The 22,528-nt window shown below is 39.8% G+C and overlaps 1 protein-coding gene across 1 annotated transcript in view; it reads right to left on the reverse strand.

Annotated features, from left to right (window-relative positions):
* Positions 1 to 581: 581 nt before the first annotated feature.
* Positions 582 to 22,528, reverse strand: part of LOC118796418 — a 98,677-nt gene continuing 76,730 nt past the window's right edge. Inside the window, exons 2-5 of the mRNA XM_036555280.1 lie at positions 2,719 to 2,802; positions 1,872 to 2,014; positions 1,440 to 1,667; positions 582 to 1,286 (exon numbers count right to left, since the gene is read on the reverse strand). Of these exons, the coding sequence (XP_036411173.1) occupies positions 582 to 1,286; positions 1,440 to 1,667; positions 1,872 to 2,014; positions 2,719 to 2,802 (1,160 nt within the window). The remainder of the gene's footprint in view (positions 1,287 to 1,439; positions 1,668 to 1,871; positions 2,015 to 2,718; positions 2,803 to 22,528) is intronic.

A 22,528-nucleotide genomic window follows, 5' to 3' on the forward strand; every position in this document is an offset into this window, starting at 1 on the left:
AGAACCAGCTGCTAGCACTTAAAGAACTTGTGCTTCCCTTTGAAGCGCATCGTCCAAACATCTCTGAGTGGCCCGTACAGCTTTATAAGCTCCTAATCATGTTCTATATAGTGTGATTAGGGCGCAATGTGAAATGAGGAAACACTGCTAAAAGCAACCCTCTATGCTCTGAGATCTTTGCATCAAGAAAGTCAAGAGATTCATTTACATTTACATTTATTCATTTAGCAGACACTTTTATCCAAAGCAATGTACAAAAGTGCATATAGTGGGTAAACAGGCACAGGCACAAGGGCAAGATTTGTACATGTCATACAAAACAGATGCTGAAGCTGAGCACAACGTCAGTGTAGCAAGACAGAGCTAATCTGATCTAGGGGTACATATATCAAATACAATCATTGGGACAATAAAGTATCGCTGTGCTACCTAGGCAAAAACGTGCTACAAATACAAGGTAAGGGATAGAGCTACAAGTACATGCCAAGAATCTTAGATCTACAAGGTCAAAATGGCAAGGGTGTCAGTCCAAGTAGAGTCTGAAGAGGTGTGTCTTCAAAGTACGTCTAAAGGGGTTGTTCTCAGGGGGGGAGTTCATTCCACCATTGGGGGGCGATGACGGAAAAATGACGTGAGGAGCGTGGGCCTTTCGTTCTGATGGTGGGAGGAGCAAGGCCTCCAGATGTAGCAGAGCGAAGTTGTCGAGCGGGTGCGTAAGTTTGGATGAGGTCCTGGAGGTAGGTCTTTTTTGCAGCAGAAAAGGTGAGAGTCAAGGTTTTAAAGCGGATCCTGGCTGTGATCGGGAGCCAGTGGAGCGATCTCAGCAAGGGGGTGACGCGGGAGAACTTTGGGAGGTTGTAGATCAGCCTAGCAGCTGTGTGTTGGATGAGCTGCAGCAGCTGAATGGTGCAGGCTGGGAGGCCTGCGAGGAGGGTGTTGCAGTAGTCCAAGCAGGAGAGCACGGTGGCCTGGACAAGCAGCTGGGTGGAGTAGGTGGTCAAAAAAGGGCGGATCCTCCTGATGTTGAAGAGGAGGAATCGAGAGGAGCGTGTTGTCTGTGAGATGTAGTCGGTGAAGTCCAGCCTGTTGTCGAGGGTGACACCCAGACTCTTCACAGAAGTGGAGGAAGTTACTGTGGTGCCGTCGACAGTAATTGAGAGTTCTTGGAGAGGAGAGGTCCTGGCTGGGATGAACAGCAGATCAGTCTTGTCCAGGTTAAGCTTGAGGTGGTTGGAGGCCATCCATCTGGAGATGTCGGCCAGGCATGCAGTGATCTTTTCGCTGACCTGGGGGGTGGAGGGAAGAAAAGAGAAGAGTGAGTTAATGACTGAACCAAGTGAGTTGGTGTAGATGGAGAAGAGGAAGGGTCGCAATACAGAGCCCTGGGGGACACCTGTAGTGAGGGGAGTGGGTGTGAAGGTGGAACCTTTCCAGTAGACCCGGGAAGATCTACCGGTCAGGTAGGACCTGAACCAAGAAAGGGCAGTCCCAGAGATGCCAATCTCTGAGAGCTTGGCGATGAGCAGCTGGTGGTTGACTGTATCACACGCAGCGGAGAGGTCGAGGAGGATTAGGACCGAGGACAGGTCGGAGGCTCTAGTTGTGTGGAGGGCCTCTGTCACCGCCAGGAGTGCCGTTTCAGTCGAGTGCCCATGTCTGAACCTGGACTGGTGGGGATCGAGGAGGTTTTGCGGGAGGAGAAAGGGAGACAGTTGGTTAAGAACAGCACGTTCCAGGGATTTGGATACAAATGGCAGGAGGGATACTGGACGGTAATTGCTCATGTTAGATGGCTCACCGGATACAGACTGGAGGAGGGTGGAAGGAATGGGGTCGAGAGGGCAGGTTGTAGCATGGTGAGCTGTAATGACTTGAAGAAACTCTGTGTCGCTGAGTGTAGAGAAGGCGGACAGGTGGTGACTGGATGCCTTTCCGGTGGATGAGGTTGTATATGGAGGAGTGAAGGAGTCCCGGATGCTGGACAGCTTCTTCTCAAAGTGGACCTTAAAGTCTTCTGCAGAAAAAAGAGAAGGGGAAGGGGGAGGAGGAGGGGAGAGGAGAGTGGAAAAGATAGAGAAGAGATTGCGGGGGTTAGTGATGTTAGCATTGATTTTGTTTTGGAAAAACAGGGACTTAGCTGCTGTTGTAGCAGTCGTAAATGCTGTCAGCAGGGAGTGGTAGGATGCTAGATTGTCAGAGGATCTGGATTTTCTCCACTTCTTCTCGGCGGCCCGCAGCGCAGCTCTATCGGAGCAGAAGGAGTTGGTCAGCCATGGGGAGGAGGGCGACGGCCGTGATGTCCTGAAGATAAGGGGACAGAGAGCATTTAGGGATTGAGACAGACGTGTTGAAAACAGCATTGTTGTAGCAGCATTAGGAGACATGTTTGAGAAGGAGGTGAGGGGAGGGAGGGTGGAGAGAACAGTGGAGGTGAAAGTGGAGTGTGAAAGGGAGTAGAGGTTCCTCCTGAAGGTGGTAGTGGGGATGTTAGAAGAGTTGAGTGTGGCAGGGAGGAAGAGAGAGAAAGATACAAAATAGTGATCGGATACATGGAGGGGAGTCACCGTGAACTGGGCTGTGGCACAGTTCTTTGTGAGCACAAGGTCGAGCTGGTTGCCGGCTTTGTGGTTTGCAGGAGATGGGGAGAGAGTGAGGGAGAAGGAGTGCAGGAGTGAGAGCACGCTAGTCGTCGAGGGGCTCTCAGGTTGGACATCTTACTGAAGTCACCCAGTAGGATCAGCGGGGTGTCTGGGAGGGAGCTCAGGAGCGTGTCGAGTTCATCGATGTAGAGACCGAGTGGACCTGGGGGGTGATACAGAACGACAATGGTGAGTTTGACAGGATGAGAGACAGTTATTGCATGGTATTCAAAAGAGGTGATAGAAAGGCTCTGGAGGGGTGCAAGGCAATATTTCCAAGATGGAGATACTAGCAGGCCTGTGCCCCCTCCTCTGCCTGAAGACTGTGGTGTGTGTGTGAAGGAGTAGGATGAGGACAGGGCAGCAGGGGTGGCTGTGTTGGTAGGAGATATCCAGGTCTCTGTGAGAGCCATCTGTGAATCTGAATGACACTGTCAGTTCTAGCATGTCTTTCAAGAGCATTACAATCTCCCAGGTTTGGTCATTCTCTGGAATATTAAAACCAATGAACAGTGGGAGAAGTCGTATGAGTGCCCAGTTCTCGTGAGCATTGCCACTAATTGTTCCTCTAGAGACAAAGTTGGCTGGGATGTTCTGAGGCTGATCAGTTTTGTCAGTGAATTTATATGGAAACTCTTTGATGGCTTTGTTCAAGGACTCAAGTGAAATATATTTTTGGAGATTAGATCATTGAGGCATAATGACATCTCAGTGGGGATGACACCCACCAAAAAGTCATGCATTATATCGGGTGGAAAACCACCGACTGTGTGAAGGTGTTCTAACTCATCACTTAAGATGCAGCTTCCTTTCACACCATACTCTCTCACCAAATTGTGATTCTGTAAAACTTCATCAACTTGTCGGTCATGATTCAATTTGGTTCTGAGCTGAAATGCTCCATACCATACCTCCTTCTACTGAATTTCAGTTTTCTTCACCATACAAAATCGACAAGGGCGTTCGACCATGAACAGTTCCTTTCACACATTCTCCCAACTGTTCAACATAAACACCATTGAACTAAAGGGTGGAGGACTTTTGCATAGCCACATTGTTTGACTGCACTAGATCTACATAGCATTGGTAGCTGAATGGCCTGAAGAGAGGAGCAATATTTTGAGGGAAGATTGTCAAGGACCCAATAAACACCATACAATTTGTATTTTTGTCTTGAAGTCCCCAGTGGGTTGGCAATCTCAGACTCATCAACATAAAGACCAAGTACAATCTTGAAGTTGTCTGACATCAAAAACTCATTCTCACGATAGAGTGTACCATCTCTGTAAGAGTTATATCCACAGATAGAACCACCTTCAGGAATAAGAACTTTGTCTAGAACATCTGATCTGTTTAGCATCTGCTGTAGCATTTTCAGAATTGGCACATAAGCTACTGACTGGCTTTCTTTGTGAATGTTGTACTCTACTGGCATATCCATGGGAAATACCCTCTGAAAATATGATGCTCTTCAACTAACTGTAGAGAGAGACTCACATGCTTCAGTCAATTTCAAGATCACATTATTCTGTTTGCGTTCATAAGCTCTCTAGAAATGGATTCGTTGTGACTGACACCACAGTCATTCAGAATGTGTTTAAAGGCATTATACCACAGTGGCTCTGACAGCAGTAAAATCTGACTAATTTGTTCAATTGCCTCTTGTACTGCTGTCTCAGATATGTGTAATATGGCCTGCATCTTTATAAAAATTGAAGCCAAGTTATATTCAAGTTGCTGTGGTAACTGATCCAAATTTTCATTTTGCGCCCCATCTTCAATTTCCTCAATATCTGTGGGGCAATGGTAAGAGGCCTCTTGTAGCACGTCATCTGGATCTGAATTTTGAGGCCCAGTGTGTACAACTATATCAGACCTAAATTTCTGACTGAGAAGTTTGTGTTCCTTACATTTATGAGCATTAAAGGTTGAGTAGATATTGCTTTCAAAATTGCAGTCTTTGTATGGACACGTAGCTCTCTGCAGCTTTTTGAGATGCTGATGCAAATGTGTGAGAAAAACAGATTCTGTGCAAGGTTCTTCAAAGTCGCAATGAAGACAATGAAGTATCACAGTGGCTTCTTCAGCCCCACTTGACTGTCCAACATTTACTTGATGGGTGTGATTTCTTGTTAAATGCACCTTAAGAGCATTCAATGACTTGAAAGAGCACAGGCAGTCTGTGTGGCGGCATGGAATTGATACAGTTCTGGTATAGCTACCATGTTTTAAACAGTAATGCTTCAACAGTTGAGCTCTCTTTTCAGAGAAAAATAAACAATACTTACACTTCCATTGCATTGCAGTATCAGCATCCAAAGCTCAACAATTACAAAAGAAGAAACAAAAACAAAATAAGCAAGGATGTGATAGATACTATTCTATTCCTCTGGCTCTGAAGCTCTCAGAGCTAATTTACAAATGCACCCTTGATGTTTGAGCATTTTACTCACATTTGCACCTGAAAAGAAACGAGAAAAAAAAAGATCTGTGTGAAAGGAAATTTCATGTAATGATGTAACCATTTTTTTTGACGGCTCGACGGTAATAAGAGCGCAAAAATATGAATCATCCTACAAAAAATGTTTGTTCAAACTATGAACAGCAGCCTAAATAAGGCATAAGGTGCCTGCCAATTAGAGTCTGTTGGTCAACGGCTGCCACACGGGGGGGGGGGGGGGGGATGTAGCCTACACTAGATTGGAAAGCTGAACCACATTCGCAAGAAGAACTGGAAGAGTACATGGTAGTTTAAGATTCAGCTTATGTGGTTTGTTCGTTATTAACACTGAATCTCGGCCACTAGTTAATCTATACACATATAGCATCTAAAAACAAAAGCAAATGGTGAACAAAGCCATTTTGTTTAGCCTATTTTTATTGATATTTCAGGTAAATTGCAAGGGATTCTACGCTATAGAATGAGCATAACCGACCATGACAAAAAGTAATTATGGCTGAATTATGGCTGAGTAATTATGCATCGATATGTTCTCTAGCCAGCATGGAAAATGTTTCGCTAGCAGGCTAAAGTTAAATTGATTTAACAAAATCAGTGTTGTCTATTAGCTGGCCACTTTTTTCAGTTCGCCCCATATTACACATATGCGCTAAAACTGAATGCATTTATTTATGGCGTTATTTCATCAAGTTAATGAAAGGTAATTTAAGCAGGTATCTACCTTTTGCAGCAGTCAATCAATTGACTTGTTGGTTTGTTCCGGCGTTGTTCTGTCCTTTGCCAAGTGACGTCTAAGTGGACAACTGCGCATGATCAAACATAGTTGCTCATAGTTGTTCCCTACTCAGGTGTTTAAGCAGGGATTACTGAACATACATGAGTTTATCAATCTGAGATGCCAAAATATTGCCATTACTAAATTATTCTAATTAAGGTGAACATAATCTGTAGGAATAAGTTACATTAACTTTGTTTTATGAGTTCGGATATCAATTACTTTTTACAGTGCATGGCTGTCAGTAACAGTGGAATTACTAGGGTTGAACAGTACTATGGTTCATTGTTAAGTGATCTGGACTGTTTATTAATAAACCTCCTCATAGTGTCAACTGCCTGACTGTGTGGTCAGGACACCAAGACCTGGACCCTTTCTGGTACACTAACACCCCCTTCAGGGAAGTGTGCCATGTCCATGCCACACACAATTCAGCAATAGCTCAGGGTACCCTTTATTGGCTATGCGTTCATAATGTGAACCACACCACCACATGGACCTTGCTCCAAAAACACTGTACCCCTGCCAAGCATGGCACATTCCTCTCCACACCCAGTGGGATGAGATAGGTGTGTGTCTCACCTGTGGTAAACACTCAACAAATTCCACCCCTTAGAGTTGACTTAGGCATAGTCCCAAGGCCCCAGAGAGAACCATGGCTGTGCAAGTCTATGCTTAATCAGAGCTTGTTCAATAGCTATTGTATAAGCTCTTACTGTGCCAGGCCTCAGTTTATTGCCATTTGATCCAGCATTATTTGGTTTGAATGGTAGAATATCACACTGAGATAGAAGTGAAAAGACAGCACAATGCTGACAAGCATTTCAAGGCTGTAACCAGACTCCTCAGCTGTTTCTTTGTATTTTTTATCTTCAGTTGTGAAAATCTTTACAACTCACTCTGTGCTGAACCAAAGTCACAACAACTCCAGTTGAAAAACCTTGACTGCCAGCCGGCATTTGCATGATTGTGGAACAGTGTTTTTCTTTTAAACCAAAATCACAATTGTGTCTCTTGGTGACCACTATTTATTTTTTTATTGCAAATACATGACACACAAACACAAGTAATGGCACAGAGAAGCCTTACACCGCAAATGACATTGTGTGCTACATTTAGTGTCTCTCATCATTCACCTGTGTTTATAGACCATGCCTCAAACAGCTCTCTTTCTATCATAAATAGCTCACACAGAGCTTATGCATTATTTGTATATTTCAATAATTATATAAGCCTCATTGCCAAATGATTAGGAGCGATGGTGTCAGCGAAACAGGGCAGTCATCAGTGCTGTGGCACGCAGTACATGTACGTGGTGATGCCCTGATTGAGTGGCAGTGTCGAGTGGTCGTTAGAGGTCTTAATATGGATGTTTATCCTGTGAAAATGGACAGTGGAGGGAACTGGAGGTCAAGGCAACAGAGTGCACCCAGATAGCTGTCGCTGTGCACTGCACCACCCAAACTGCCTTTTTAAACAACCAGCAACATGAATGGACTCTTTGGAAAAAAAATATGCTACTAAAATAATAATAATAATAACACAGATGGATAGTTTGTGAAAAATACAAATGCTACTAACTACTACAATAATAATAAAATTAATAAAAATAAACAATAACACTAAAATAATAATAAAACCTTACCAGTTTCATAAATTAAAGTCCAACAAAGTCCAATGTAATCTAGTTGGCAGATTCACAGGGGACTAAGTGTAGTGTCAGTAAAATGAATTAATGTCATTGAAAAATTCCAAGGACAGCCAGAAATGTAAGTACTCTTTAAACAGGGCTTTAGATTCCCTCTGATGTTTCTCCCAAAGACATTAATTAGAGGCAGCCTCTGACTGTTTGGGGGAGCTGTGCATCTTTAGCGACATCTGTGGTTTCAGTGTTCTGAAATGGAGTCCTTCTAAAATAATGCTTTCAAAACACCTCCTCTTCTGCCTGAAAAATGGTGCAGTTCGTTCAGAGCAGTACATCTAAGTGTGACTCGGTGCATTCAGTGCAGAGAGTGACATTAAGCGAAGGTGCCTGGCCATTTTGTCCTTGCCTGCTGAGCCTTGCTACCCCCACATGCGAAGGCAGAGGGTCTCCTCGTGTGTGTTGTGACAGTGGAGCTGAATCCCTCAATGGCTGCAGCAGGCCTACGATGACAGTTCAATTAAGGTTGGTGTCATAGCAAACATAAGTAGCACATGCATAGAGTCAAACAAAAAGTCAAGCACTGACATAATAAAATGAGGTCTTTTAAGCCTATTAGAGCCCGGTTTGTCAATGCAAAATACAGATGTGGCAATGATGTAATTAGTAAAACAAATTTATTAACACAATGCAGATCAACACAGATGAAACAAAATAAACTAGAATGTCTAAATAAACATAATGGTAATTGTAACAGGGAAAAAAAATAATCATTGTGCAAATCATAGATGTGTCAAAACACATTTCGTACAAGGATCAATTCAGCTAAGCTTCAAACGATCCCAGAATTAAACAATAATACTCATCGAGTTATTGAGGAGGGCCAGTCCATGAGACTTGAGGGAATAATGGAGAGAGAGGAGGTTCGCTTCTTCTGGCTTACCTTGCCAGACACACATCATCAATGTGGGGATGTCGAAGAGTTCAGGTCATCTTCGCACCTGTAGTAGCTGTTTTGCTGACAGCCTCCAACTTTGTGTTGGGTTGCACTCATGCGTAAAGTGCTACATATTACCCACAGCTAGGTCTTCTGGTGTTGACACAGGAATGGTGAAGACACTTGGTTGTCTTCGCATTCAGTGAGACAGCCATCTTTTGTGACAGCCTCCAACTTCGTGTTGGGGCGATTCAGTCTATAAGGTTGCATTGTTTATTGTCAAGGGACTTGCTTCCAGAGCAAGTTGTGGATTCATAACAAAGCATGCTGGAAAGAGCTTGGCCGTCCAGAGTTGAAGGTGAGTTCAGGACGCATCGGTGGTGAATTCAAGATTCATTGGTTGTGATTTCAAGAGGCATCAGTAGTCGAGGAGTCTTCTTCTTCCAGAGCTTGCTGAATTCAGAAAAATTAGGTGCATCCGGGGGGAAAGTACTCCCCTCCGCCCCTCCCAGAGCAAGGAGGGGTCCCTCAGGGCTAGCTGAGGTGTGATGCCATCAGCAACAGGGAGACAGGGAACATTGCTCTTGACGCACTTACTGTATATAGAGCTAACTTCAAACGCTATAGTCCACGTGCACACACAGTTCGGTCGCGTGATCTGATTGGACAGTAGGGGCCCATGTACAGACGGGTGACAAATTAAAGGAAAACCCTGAATAAATGAGTGGAGAAACATAACATGTGCAGATGCTTCCACACAGGTGTACTGCATGGTACAATTAAACAATTAACATCTTATGCTCTGTGGCATGTATAAAAATGCTGAGCAGGCCCAGTTGATCTCAATTTTGGATCAAGATGGCAAGAGGAAAAGATCTAAGTGACTTTGAAAGAGGGTTCATTGTTGGGGCACAGATGGCAGGAGCTTCAGTCACAAAGACTGCTCAACTGGTCAGTATTTCAATAGGAACAGTGACTAAAGTGACTTCTGCATTTAAATCTATGGGAAAGACATCAGTAAATAGGGTCTGAAATTGTGGTCGACAGCGCACATTCAATGACCGTGATGCTCGTGCATTAGTGTGATATGTAAGGAAAAACAGAAGAGCAACTGAGAATGTCAATGCAGGATGTGATCAGACTGTCAGCAAGAACAGTCCATCGACAAATACATAGAGAGGGATATTATAGTAGGGTTGCAGTGCATAAACCTCTCATTCCAAAGATGATGTGGTGTACACTAAGAGAACGGTACAGGCTTGAATGCTTGACCCATACAGTGAGGGGTTCCGGTGGCTCTGTTATGCTGTGGGGGGCATTTTGCTGGCATGGTTTGGGTCCACTTGTCCCCTTAGGGGGAAGGGTCACTGCAAATAAATACAAAGTTGTTCTGAGTGATCACCTTTATCCTATGATGAAACATTTCTCTCCTGATGGGAGTGGTCTCTTCCAGGATGACAATGCCCCCGTCCATAGGGCACAAGGGGTCACTGAATGGTTTGATGAGTATGAAAATGATGTGAATCATATGCTATGGCCTTCGCAGTCACCAGATCTCAACCCAGTTGGACACCTATGGGAGATTTTGGACCGATGTGTTAGACAGCGCTTTCTACCACCATCATCAAAACACCAAATGAGGGAATATCTTTTGGAAGAATAGTGTTCAATCCTTCCAGTAGAGTTCCAGAGACTTGTAGAATCTATGCCAAGGCACATTGAAGCTGTTCTGGCGGCTCGTGGTGGCCCAGCACCTTACTAAGACACTTTATGTTGGTTTTTCCTTTAATCTGTCACCTGTCTGTAGATGCTGCGTGACAAAGACCTGAGAATCTCCATTAAACTGTGTGTGACCCACTTGTGTGACCTCACGTTTCAGGCGCCAAGTGTAGCAGCCTCCAGGCTGTGCCAGGATGTTTGTGTTTGTCTTAAATCAAGAGCAGGGTCACAAAGTCCATTTACAAATGGCTTGGGTTCTTTTAAGGGTGTGGAGTCATGCAGAGCCCAGTCCTTTCCTTACTAGATGGCCAGGGCCATATTCATTCTGAAGATGCTAGGTAAGCATTGTAAATAACTTGGTTTTGGTTGCAGATATGTGACTATCTTTTTATATATGCGTATATAAAAAGATGTAGGGAATGTGGACATACACACACAAAGTTACTTTAAGGGACACTTAAAGGGATTTAAGTCACTAAGCAGGATGCAAATATATTTCCTGCCTTAAATGTGAAATTCTTTGTTCTGTACCTTTGCTGTAGCTTTGACTTGGAAGTAGTGAAATTTCATACAGATGGCCATTACTGTCATTTTCTATTAATTTATTCTCATGCGTAATTAAGTATTACTTAGAGAGTGAGAGAGCCTATTTTTTTAATATGTACACAACATTATGAGATACAAAAATGCTGTATCACTGTACTTTCATACTAATGTGTTGGTGTTACTGTGAATCCTCCTTGGGGGTCTTCAATAAAAATGTGCTTTCAGACCAATTTGCAAGTAAGCAGTTTCCTCAAATCCCTAATGATATTTTCTCTTTTCTGTTTGTACTAGGTTTGCTTTTATTAACGTGTGTTTACAATTACAGAAAATTAATTACTCAAACAAAGCAAGTGCAGCTCCCTTCCAAAAGCACAAAGCAAGGGACTACTTGTAGATCAAAAGAATGCTATATTTTGATGAACATGCATTTATCTGTCCATTGAGATGCACTGAAAATAATAAATCGGAGAGAACAAAACCGTACTGAATATGAAGCAATGTCTATTGGCACCATTTTGGTTGATGAAAGAAGAAGAAGAAGAAGAAGAAGAAGAAGAAGAGTAATATCTTCAGCTTCTCCTGTACATTTCATGGCCTTTACATTGGTACAGAACCATAGGAATCAGCTTAAGAGAGCAACAAAAAGCATCCTACCACAATATTCAACTACTCATAGAATACTCAAGAATTCTACCTTTTTATCTGCAACATCCCATACAGTCAAATCTCTCACCAAAGTAGACATAAACCATGAGATGGAGCTGCACAGCTGTCTTGTGAAAAAAAAAAATCACATTCATTGATCACACCAGTTGAGCTCATTATTGAACGTTCATTAATCATTGGAGTGTTTCTCAATGGTACAAATCATTAGTTAACTGTGAATACACATTTCAGTGAAACCTCAGAGAAAACATTGCACCATGTTTAAAGAGAGTACATGATTTTTAGGTTACCAAATGAGGTGCATTCAAATGTAAAATGTTTGTAAAAAAGAAACCTGGTTTTCTGTTTTATTTTCACTGCATGTGGCCTGCCTAATTTCAAACAATGTTGTTGTTAAATGCAATCACCTCTGTGGATCACTATTTATTCCACCTTTTTGTGCATGTAAGGGGCTGCGGAAAAAAAAAAACAAAAACTGTCAACTCAGAATGCATGTATTTTGAAAATGAATGAGACACACCCTCATTTAAAGCAAAATGCCCTCATTTTGGGCAGACTCCAACCCAAATGCTTAATGCCCATGTGGGAACTTAAGTGACCCATGTCTGACTTAGAGGCAGGCAGGTCTTCTGCCTTAATCAAGGTTTACGCATGCATATCACTGGTCAGACCCCTGTATGTGAATAATTCTTATACTAATATTTCTTATAAACAGTGCACTGCAATAATACCTCAAAACATAAACAACAAAAAGTTCAGCTACAAGACATAACTAGCCCTGAATTTGCAAAATAACAGAGAGTTTGTTGTTCTTGTGGAAATTGAAAGCAATTAAAGTTTTGATACTTCTTAATGGTACTAATTAATAAATTAATGATCAGGCAGTTAAGGAAAATTCTGTTAATCAGATAACTCAGATATCTGATATACAGATAAATCAGATAATGTGACATATGAATTCAAATGAAATTACATTGTGAAAGGATTCATCAGTCACTGTTTAGCCAGAAGAGAGAGCCAGCCAAGAGAATGTAGCTTTTAAACAATCTTCCAACCAATAATACTGCAAATATGAACAGTATAGCCATGATGCATTTACAGTATTGATTCATTCACACCAACATTTAAAAACAATAACATTATTCATACAATTCATGCAAACTGTTGACTCCTCTGAGGTTATTTTGATGTATGAATTGATATTTGAATTAATTCACTTTATCAGTACTATGTGTTCCAAAGAAATCACCATGAACTCGATGAAATAAATTCCATGATTTACATGAAGCAATCATGCATTCATATGCTGGACATGTACATTTCTCAAATACATTTAGATACTAAATATTTACTAATGAGACACTGATACATATTCCTTGAAAGTCTTTTTTGCACATGGAGCAAAAAAGGGTTAACTGCTTTATGAATTCCTCCAAGGAAGGAACAAATGATGTCAGATAAAGGTCAGCATGTATTCATGGACTGCCTGATAAAATACAGATTCATGGACATATTCACAATTTCTAAGTTTATAATTAGATTTTATCCATTACATCTAATCTGGATTCTCATTCCTCATAAATCTAGACAGATCTCCTCTCAACCAGAAGACTGCTTTCCCTAGCGTGTTTCATATCTTATGGGTTTTATCTTTAATCACATTTTCTTTGATCCTTCCATTTAAAAAAGGGTAAAAAAACACTAGCTTTAGCAGTAATGCATTTAAAAGGTTAATTCAACTCAAAGAAAGAGTAACACCATGTCATATTAACCCTGGGCCCTTATTAATGCATGCGATATCAATGTTAATGTACTGAGAAGTATCTGCCAAATATCCTCCAGTGATGTACACATCCCGTGAGAAAAACAAAATGAGGACAAATTTCCTTGTTAAATTCAAAATGTAAAAGATGACTATTCTCTTAGCAGTACTCGATTACCACTACCAATAGCATTACATTACATGGAATACCAATAGCATCTCTGTTCTTGTGTCCTCATACAAGACAACACTTGTAGAACCTTGAAAACCCATCTGAAACCATCCAAACCCAGTTCTTATCTTTTTATTGTATGGCACTTCAAGCACTAAACACACAAAAGCCAGCACAGTTAAAAACTACAGCTCACTCAGCAATGAGCAGTGCAGAGGGGCAGGTGATGGCAATAAGGCTTATACAGTAGATCCACCTGAAAGAGCCTTCATTAACTGCAGTGCTGAATGTGATATCTGACAAAATATGTGATTGAACAAACAAGCATATAAATACTGCATGCTTGCAAACAATCTGTCTCTTAACCCATAAAGAAATGAAATATATTGCAGTGTACTGACAAATATGTTGTTCAGTCCAAGAATATACTCAAAATACATTCAAAATGTAATAATGGAACGCAGAAATATATTACAATATACCAATATTGCAATAGGTTCTCATTGCTCAGTTCCTGCCTTAGACTGAAGTCATACCAGTAATACTATAAATGCAATGCATCCAAAGCTCCTCTTTGCTGTTGAGCCAGATTTCACCACACTGTGCAGCCCAATGCAGCGGAGTATTGAGTAAGAAATAAATACATGTACAGTGCATTTTAGATTTTGCGGTTTCTCTCACTGTTTTCTTAGAGCCGGATTCATTTTTGTTCAAGAGACAGTGAACAAATAGACAAAATTATATTGATATTTCAGCCTGTCTACATGTCTGGTTCCTGCATGACAGAGCTAAAATCTCTGCATGCTCACACAGAGCATTTTTCCCACGTGTTCATGGTTTGATTCCATCTGGTTCATTTCTAAATTAATCATATTAGTTCATATTAGTCTCAGATCAAACTGCACTGTCTTGTGAACAAAAACTTATGTGAATACCCTGTCTGAAGGTGAAGGAGAGGGTAAGGAAGAAGATGATAGAAAATCAAAGCATTTGGATGTTCTTTCAGGTTTTACGTGGCAGACATGGAAAGCATTTTCTTGTACATGATGCAACGGACAGTGAGCAAGCCACCACGTTCATTGTCAACATCCTAGGTCTGCTTGTCCAAAGACAAATTGCGCTCTGCTCAATGGAACGTCTCTCAAAACATCAGGGTGCCTATGTCCATGGTTATTTCCAAAGAGAGGAAAAAAATGTCACTCCCTGTGCAGAGCAGTGAAAAGGAAAAACCAGTCAGTGCTGTATAAGCAGCAGACAGTCATCCTTTCCCAGGTGAAGGCACAGGTGAAAACTCTCCCAATACCTGATCCTCAAACAGATAAGCTTTGTATTGGATGGACAATGTGCTGCATGTGAGGAAAAATATATACAGATTAGGAAAAATATTATCACATAATTGGATTATGTGATGACAGCTACGATTGGTTGCATGGCTTTGTTGATGTACATGATGTGCATGACACAAACCTAAAATTCCAGCTCTTATCAACTGTCATTCTGAAAGCAGAGTAACATCAGCACATTTGAAATGGACAGATTTACAACTTGGCAAAATTCTTTTTGTGGACATAGGGGAAACATTAATATAGTCCTATCTGTTCCTGTGGCATCTTCCTGTGTGATACTCTGTGAGAAGCTTGCATTGCAGGTCTTATCAAGCACCAATCTACATGCAAACTGCAGTATTACCATATAATATTGCATTTTGCCATCACACCTGATTCAGAATATTAATTTGAAATGTATGCATTAGCACCTCTCAAGTTTTCAGAATATTGCCTGTATGTAAAAGAAGTAAATAAAGAACGAAATGGTCTCTGTAAGTGTGCACTCTGTCAAAATGAATTGACATTTTGATGATTGATGGTTTCTCATCCCAGACATTTTAAACAGAGGTACAGGTGCAATATGTTGGCACACGTCACGCTGTGGAAGAGCCTCTCTCTGAAGGCTCTGCTCTCGGAAATAATAACAGCAGTGTGATTCAAATGGCCAAAGGACTGACTTTCAGACTTTTAAAAGTCATGGTTCTGCACTCACAGAGACCCATCCCCGTCCATCATAATTACGAGACTTATGTGTTTACCACAAATGTATTTTGCAAATGAAAGGAAAAAAAAAGATTTAATACACTAATTAACTCAGTCGGCTAATTAGAATTTTGCATGTTGGCAGTGCTAATGGAGACAGACATGGGCTCCTCAGTAGCTAAAGGGGAAAAGCTCCTGTCAAGCCAAGAGCCACCATTTTCTGATGAGAGCCCCAGCCTCATTAATTAATCTTACTGAGAGTAGACGGGTCTAGCTAATGATTTATTATATGGAATGTAGTGAACTCCCACTTATTGCCGTTTTCAATAATAATAATAATAATAATAATAATAATAATAATAATACCTTTAAATGATCAGTGCTCAACAAAGTAGGCTCTGCATTCCCAGCCATGCCATAGTATCTCAGAATCAAGCAAACATATTTTTAATATCTATTTCAAAAAGTCTTTTAATGCACTGCCACAACAGATTACCAGTCACCATTCAGATCAATACTCTTTTTTAAGGTTCCTTGTTTTAAGTGTTTGTTCATGGGCTCAAATCACCTGGGCTTGCCTTTCTATCTATCTATCTATCTATCTATCTATCTATCTATCTATCTATCTATCTATCTATCTGTCTGTCTGTCTGTCTGTTGGTCCATTACCTGAATAAATTTTTGTAATTGCAAAGACTGCATCTGCTTTCTGTAATGGTTTTATGATTATATGACACAAAGCGTAACATTTAATGAAATTTTTAAGCAGAAAAATGAGTGACATGGGATATGTGTGTATGGGTGTGTATTTGCATGTATATGTGTTCATTTTTATTTATCATATAAATATTTATTCATATAGGAATGTGTTTTGGGCTCTTAAACATGTCAGTCATTTCATCAAAAATTTTCTTTTGTTCCACAACTTGTCAGCATCCATAAAGATGTGACAAGTTGCAATCACACAAAATAACAACAGTGCCATAAACAGTGTGAATGTCTTAACCATAAATATGCTTCCCTTGGAAAGGGTACATAAAGCATCAGTGTGTGTTGTTTTCTTGCAGTAAAGCCTCCAAAGGGATTGCTTTGAAAAGATGTTGAATGAAGACAAAGATGAAGAAAGGTGAACTGCTGTCGGTTCCTACTCAAGCTGATCTGAAACAACCTCGGCAACATTCTTTACAGGGGAAACATAACTGAACCTCTCCAAGCATGTGAACATTTTTTCTTTAGATTTAATTTGCTGTCACTCCAAAGAACAGATGCATATGATGCACTGGGAACTATATAGACACCATTATAAAAAAATAAAAAAAAAACCCTGAGGGGATTTTCAAATATATGGATATCGCAAAAAGTAAATTACTTATATAATCAAATGTTTTTCCAAGGGCAAATGCAATCAAATGTTGCAGAGGAAAAAAACTCTTTTAAAATTGGCCTTTTGCAGAAACAGTGAATGTATCTTTACAATAGGGGAAAAAAATAAAGACAAATGAAATCAGCAGTAAATAAATAGTTTTGGTCATGCTTGTTTGCTCCTGATTGAATTTCATCAGAATGGCCATTTGTAAACTGCACCAGCACAAGCCAGACCTGTGCAATGAAGATGTACAGGTTTTGAGTGATGCAACCATATTGGGGAGCAATGCAATCCAGCCATATTTATACATATCCATAACATACAAATGGAAAATGTTTTTGAAGTAGCATATTGTCACAAAAGAAGACAGTGTCACAGCAAATAAAAGAGGGAATTCAGAAGGTTTCTATGGCATGCCTTTATACTTTGGCTAGAAAGGAGGCAGACTAACTTCAGGGATACACTGGCCTCTTATAAATATATTTATATATTTCCTTTGAACTGAAATCATAATGTACATCATGGATATAGACATCTATAGACACACATGCACATAATCCTATTTGTTTGTTAAATGAGTGTTTTTTGTATTTCAGTGTAGAACTGCTTAAAGCTATACGTTTTTCTCTGTAATTTAATTGGCTTCCACCTCACACCTAGTGGCTGTAATGGCTGTAATGTAACACTCTTGGTTCATTAATGCCCTCATTGGCATTCAGTAAATAGGTATTATTGAACAACCAGGAACTGCATATGGTTTCGCAGTGCTTCATGTCTCTGTTTTTACATACAAAACTTCCATGCATAGATAGCTGCATTGAGTGAATAGATGTGGCCTTAATTACTTTTCAGAATTAGTTTCCTGTTTTTAATTAGGCAGTGCCTGCTTAATGACATTGCAATAATTACTCTGGTTAGTTGCACCGAATGAACAACAGAGTGTTATGATAAAAGTCAGGGATTGTGCCTGGTTGATTGATGCTGCTCATATAAACCTTGTAGATCTGACATGTTGCATTTTATATGACAAGACTTGTGTTTTACTCTACTTTAGTATTTTTTGTGGCATCACACCATTAATCATACAATGCTTATTGCTTTATGCTGTGTGATGTCAGTTTAAATGAACATTCAGCTTGATTTGAAGCATTGAAGGTGAAGTTTAAATAACTGCATTATGAACTTATTAGCTACTTATTAACTTATTAACTACTCTTGACTACTCTTGCTGTTGGATGGTTAAAATAAATTAAATATTCATAAGATTTATTCATATCTATTTTGCATGGATAGAGAAAGAGTTCAGCCAAGTGGACATCAGGTGAAATATGCTTATATGCTGTTTTGCAGTCTTCTTTGGGAGTCAGTTTGGTCAGTATCAAACAAAATGAAGCTAGATGTGTCACATATTATCTGAATGAATTTGTAATGCTAGCAGTAACAAACTCACTTTTTCATGATTTATTAAAATACTGCTCGGATAGTAGGAGCGATGACTTAGTACTTATCATCACTGAAAAGTAGTTAACTAACTTGCTAAATACAGACACTTTGATCTGAGACTTTCATTTATTATGAACTCTTAATTTAACTCAAACACTTGTAAGGTCAACATTAAAATCAACAACGTGCATGAGCATAAGTTGTTTTATGATGAGTATCAGTACCAGACAAAGTTCTTTTCTATGGTTAAACCCCGTAACCCTGTTTTCAAAATTTGACAGGTAGCAACCATAACTGTAGAGACTAAAGGGTTTGAGCAACAGGTCAGCTGAGAGATAAACTGGATTAAAAACCAATCTGGTCGAGTCTGACCCTGCTGCCATTAAGCACTAGTGCTGCACCCTCCTGAACTACACCTTCCTTTCCTCACCACTATGCCACCAAGCTTCCCTAATGTGTTTGCCCCATTACCTTTAATGGGCCATAACACACTTTGTACGGATTAAATATGCAAAGATGTGACAAAACAAAAATGCAGATACAGCACAACAGCAAAATAATGAGTTTGAGTCCAACTGCGATTGCAGATTAAATAAATGTAGTATTTGCACAACATGAATTGTGCCAGCAAATAAAAGAGTGAGATTTTCACATTTTCTTTGCTAATTATGTCTGCCAACTTATATTTCTTCCAGGCGAGCGACAAAGAGAAACATGAAACAGCATGGTGGTGTGGTACAGAGCTGGCATTCACCTCAGCTGCACTCGCCGGCCTCACTTGCAGTCTCTGGCTTCTAGGACCGCCCACAATCACACCTTTGAACCAATCAGCAGTGTGCTGGAACAGAGGCCTTGCAGCACATTTCTAACCTCCCTTTAGACATTATATTAACATCAATTAATCAAGTCCAGAGGTTCTCACCTTCTTGCACACAGTATACACAGTTGTGTATGGGCAGTAAGGTCTGACCTGACTTGTCGAACTGTAACCTATGTAAGTCGCTCTGGGTAAGAGCGTCTGCTAAAATAATGTAATGTCTGTTCTTTCCTCCATTGTTCCTTTCTTTTGGACCCATATTAACATATCTGATGGGGTGTGAGAAACACAGATTTCCAGACAGATTGTTAAATATGTTAAACGCATGTCAGTCAACGTCCCTTTAATGCCCTTCAGAGGCAGTTTCGAAAGCTCACCTTACTTTTCACAGCAATGACAGGAGGGTAACATGTGGAGAAACCATCAGCTAGTGCAGTTTCTGTTTCCATATTATTTTCATTAAAATGTCATTTTGGCTGACAGACATGACTTGGTTTGTGTCTGTACACCATTGCATACATGGACAGCACAGGAATGAGGTGACTCATGCTCTGCCATTGAATGATCTCACTAAAGAGCCAAATCACAACTAAATAATAATACATATTTATCACATCTTAATGATTCTCATAACTGTTAAGGAGGGGTAATAAATTAACTGAACAACATAAAAATAAGATTCTACACTGCTGCATTGTGAGGTCCGATAAAAGATTATTACACCTTACAAAAGGATTACATATTGTTTAAGGAATACATTTGGCATAAGTAAAATATATTTAGCCTTTGTTTCTAGCATGTGGATCCTGAAAAAAGTGATTTGCCATTCACATCACTTGCTTTGTTCAAAAGGTTTCATTTCATCCAAGTGTGTGCTAAGACCTTATAAATCGATGATGGCCTTGCTGTTGCTACCCCTGCTGTTGCAAAACTGTTTCAAAGAAATATTTTAATTTCATTTGGCAGACACTTTTATCCAAAGCGACTTACAAGTGAGGTAGAGTACAACACAAGCAAAAAACCATGAGGAGTACAATATTAGAAGCACTGCATGACCAGGTTTCAATGGTTGGCCAGACAAGGTACAAGCTAGCTGGTAGACCTAACGATTACGTCAAACCATTAGATTACTTTTTTATAATAGTTTAGTAGGGCACAGTTTTGTGTGTTCTACTTGTTAGATACAAACACTGAAATGTCTTCAGTATTGCAGCTGAAGCCTTATACATACCAGGCACGTAAGATACCAAACAAGTGTTTGAAAGGAAGGGACTGAGTGCTCTGATAATAATGTATAACAAGAAAAAATATCAAGGTAAGCTTTTTGTAACCCAGTTACAACCCAACTGACCATATCAAGAGCTATATTTTTTTCCAAAGCTTGCTGTTCTCAAAAAATGGCTGTGAAAGCAGTGTAGTGGGTATGCAAAAGGAGTAAAGAGGCCATGGATAGGCAAGCTTTATCAAAGAACTATGATTCTCAAACTGTACTGAAACTTCCATTACCAATATAGCAAGCAGGACTCCTTAGCTGAACCAGGAAGGATAAAGTATCTTTGTGTGTATTCTTTGTAGTCATAAACTGTCTTTGGTTTTATAAGGCGTTTTGTGCAATTAAATTTAATAAAATTAAATTTGATATTCATATATATTTCATATAATTTACATTTATTCACAAGAAATGACAAAGTTCAAAGAAATTGCTGGAAATCATGATTCTGAAAAGGAAAAGGGCCTATCAATCATTTCTATTATAACTTTATTTTACTACAATGCCAACCTTACTTGCTTGGAATGGGCTATCTGTTTATTTTGCCTTTGTGTTTGATAATGTTTGATGATGAATAGTCTACTACATTTTTTGTCAAAAGGGTAGAAGTCATTTCTGGTCAAAAACAAGGTTTTTCACCCAATAAATACATTTAAAAAATCAAGGTTATCATTCTGCTTTTTATCATATACTTCAAAACTTCAACTTCAACAAAACTTCTGTCTTTAAATTTGGCTCACACTGTGTTGAGTCAATTGCTAGGCAGAGTGTGAGAATGAATATGCAAGTGTTCCAGATGGTTAAAAAAAATAATACATTTCAAGAAAACACAGCCGTTTTTAAGTGTGTGTGTGTGTGTGTGTGTGCATGAGTATGTTTTTGCTTCATGATCTGTGTAGAACAGTGTCTATATCCAGACTTGGAAATGCAATTTGACATTTCCATAAAGATTACATTTTTCAATTTAGGCTTTTCCTCTGACAGTGATGAATCCATTTATTTCTTCACTCTTTTTTCTCTGATCTTCCAATGTATGGATTTCACAGACACAATTACACGCAGATGCAATGGGGATTTCTCTTTGGAGGAAATAAGATTGGTGTGTGAGAGTTTTCTTGCTGCTTGTGTTCCTGTGTGACTCAAGGGACTCAAAGGGCATGAACACAGTGGCGACCGGTACTGGGCTAAGTGTGCTCTCCTGGAAAAAACAACAGGTGCTATTTTTACCATGAACACAGCAGTGCTTTCTTCTGCCACCTTGGCCAAAATTATTATTTATGGGCAAGATTAGTGTTCATACCCGCAAGAATTGGCAGCTTTTCACAGCCCAGCTTTTAGGACAGTCAGTCAATTCAACCTGCTTTAGGAGTTGGCCACCCCACTGAATGTGAACTCAACCAATTGACCAGTTTCACATGGTGTGGTGCTCTATAATTGCAGAAAATGTATGATTGCATCCAGACTCAGATATGTACCGGTACTCCAAAAATATTTTATCTATCATTTTCAAACATTGTAAGGGTCCAGTGAAGCAACATATTGTTTAATACTCTCTGCTGTTTCAAGAATGAGACACTTTTTAAAATTCTTCTATGAGAAAACCCACTAGTGTTTTGCATGTGTGTTTCAAGATACATTTTAGCGGGGACAGACTTTCCAAAGGATACTTGCTTGTCCACAGTCTAGCAAAATAATGCACACAGTATGCAAAACCTCATGGTCTCTAGTGTGAAAAACATCAGTTTATTCAGTGCTAGTTTGATTAAATTAAACAAAGAAATAAACCAATGCTTTCAGATAGCTGACTACAGTCCTACCACTACAGAAAGTGATGAATCTTATGGTACCCTGCATTAGGCATTAAATATAATTTCATTCCTAACTCATCCATCCACCAGGGGGCATCTGTAGTATCAGCTCTTCAAAATGGTCCACCCACTGACTATTTGTATAAGTTATTTTGCATGATTACTAGGTGGAAATACATTTTATTTCATGGTATAAATAAATAAAAAAAAATAAAGGCAAGGTATTTTGCCATGCCTCTTCTGTTAACTGATTTGCGCCTCCCTGTCTGAGGTAAACTCAGTGACAGAGATAGCTACATCAACATGACTCAGATGTACTTATTTCAAATCAGATAGAATCTAATTTGAATTGAAGTGAAACAAAACATGGAAAAAAAGGAAATCTAAAATTCAATTATTGCACCAGAGGGATTAATCTGAGACCAATTTGTAAAATACATTCCTAGATGCATTCTCACATCTGCATTACAATAGT

The sequence above is a fragment of the Megalops cyprinoides genome, chromosome 21 (assembly GCF_013368585.1).
Source record: "Megalops cyprinoides isolate fMegCyp1 chromosome 21, fMegCyp1.pri, whole genome shotgun sequence".
NCBI lineage: Eukaryota > Metazoa > Chordata > Actinopteri > Elopiformes > Megalopidae > Megalops > Megalops cyprinoides.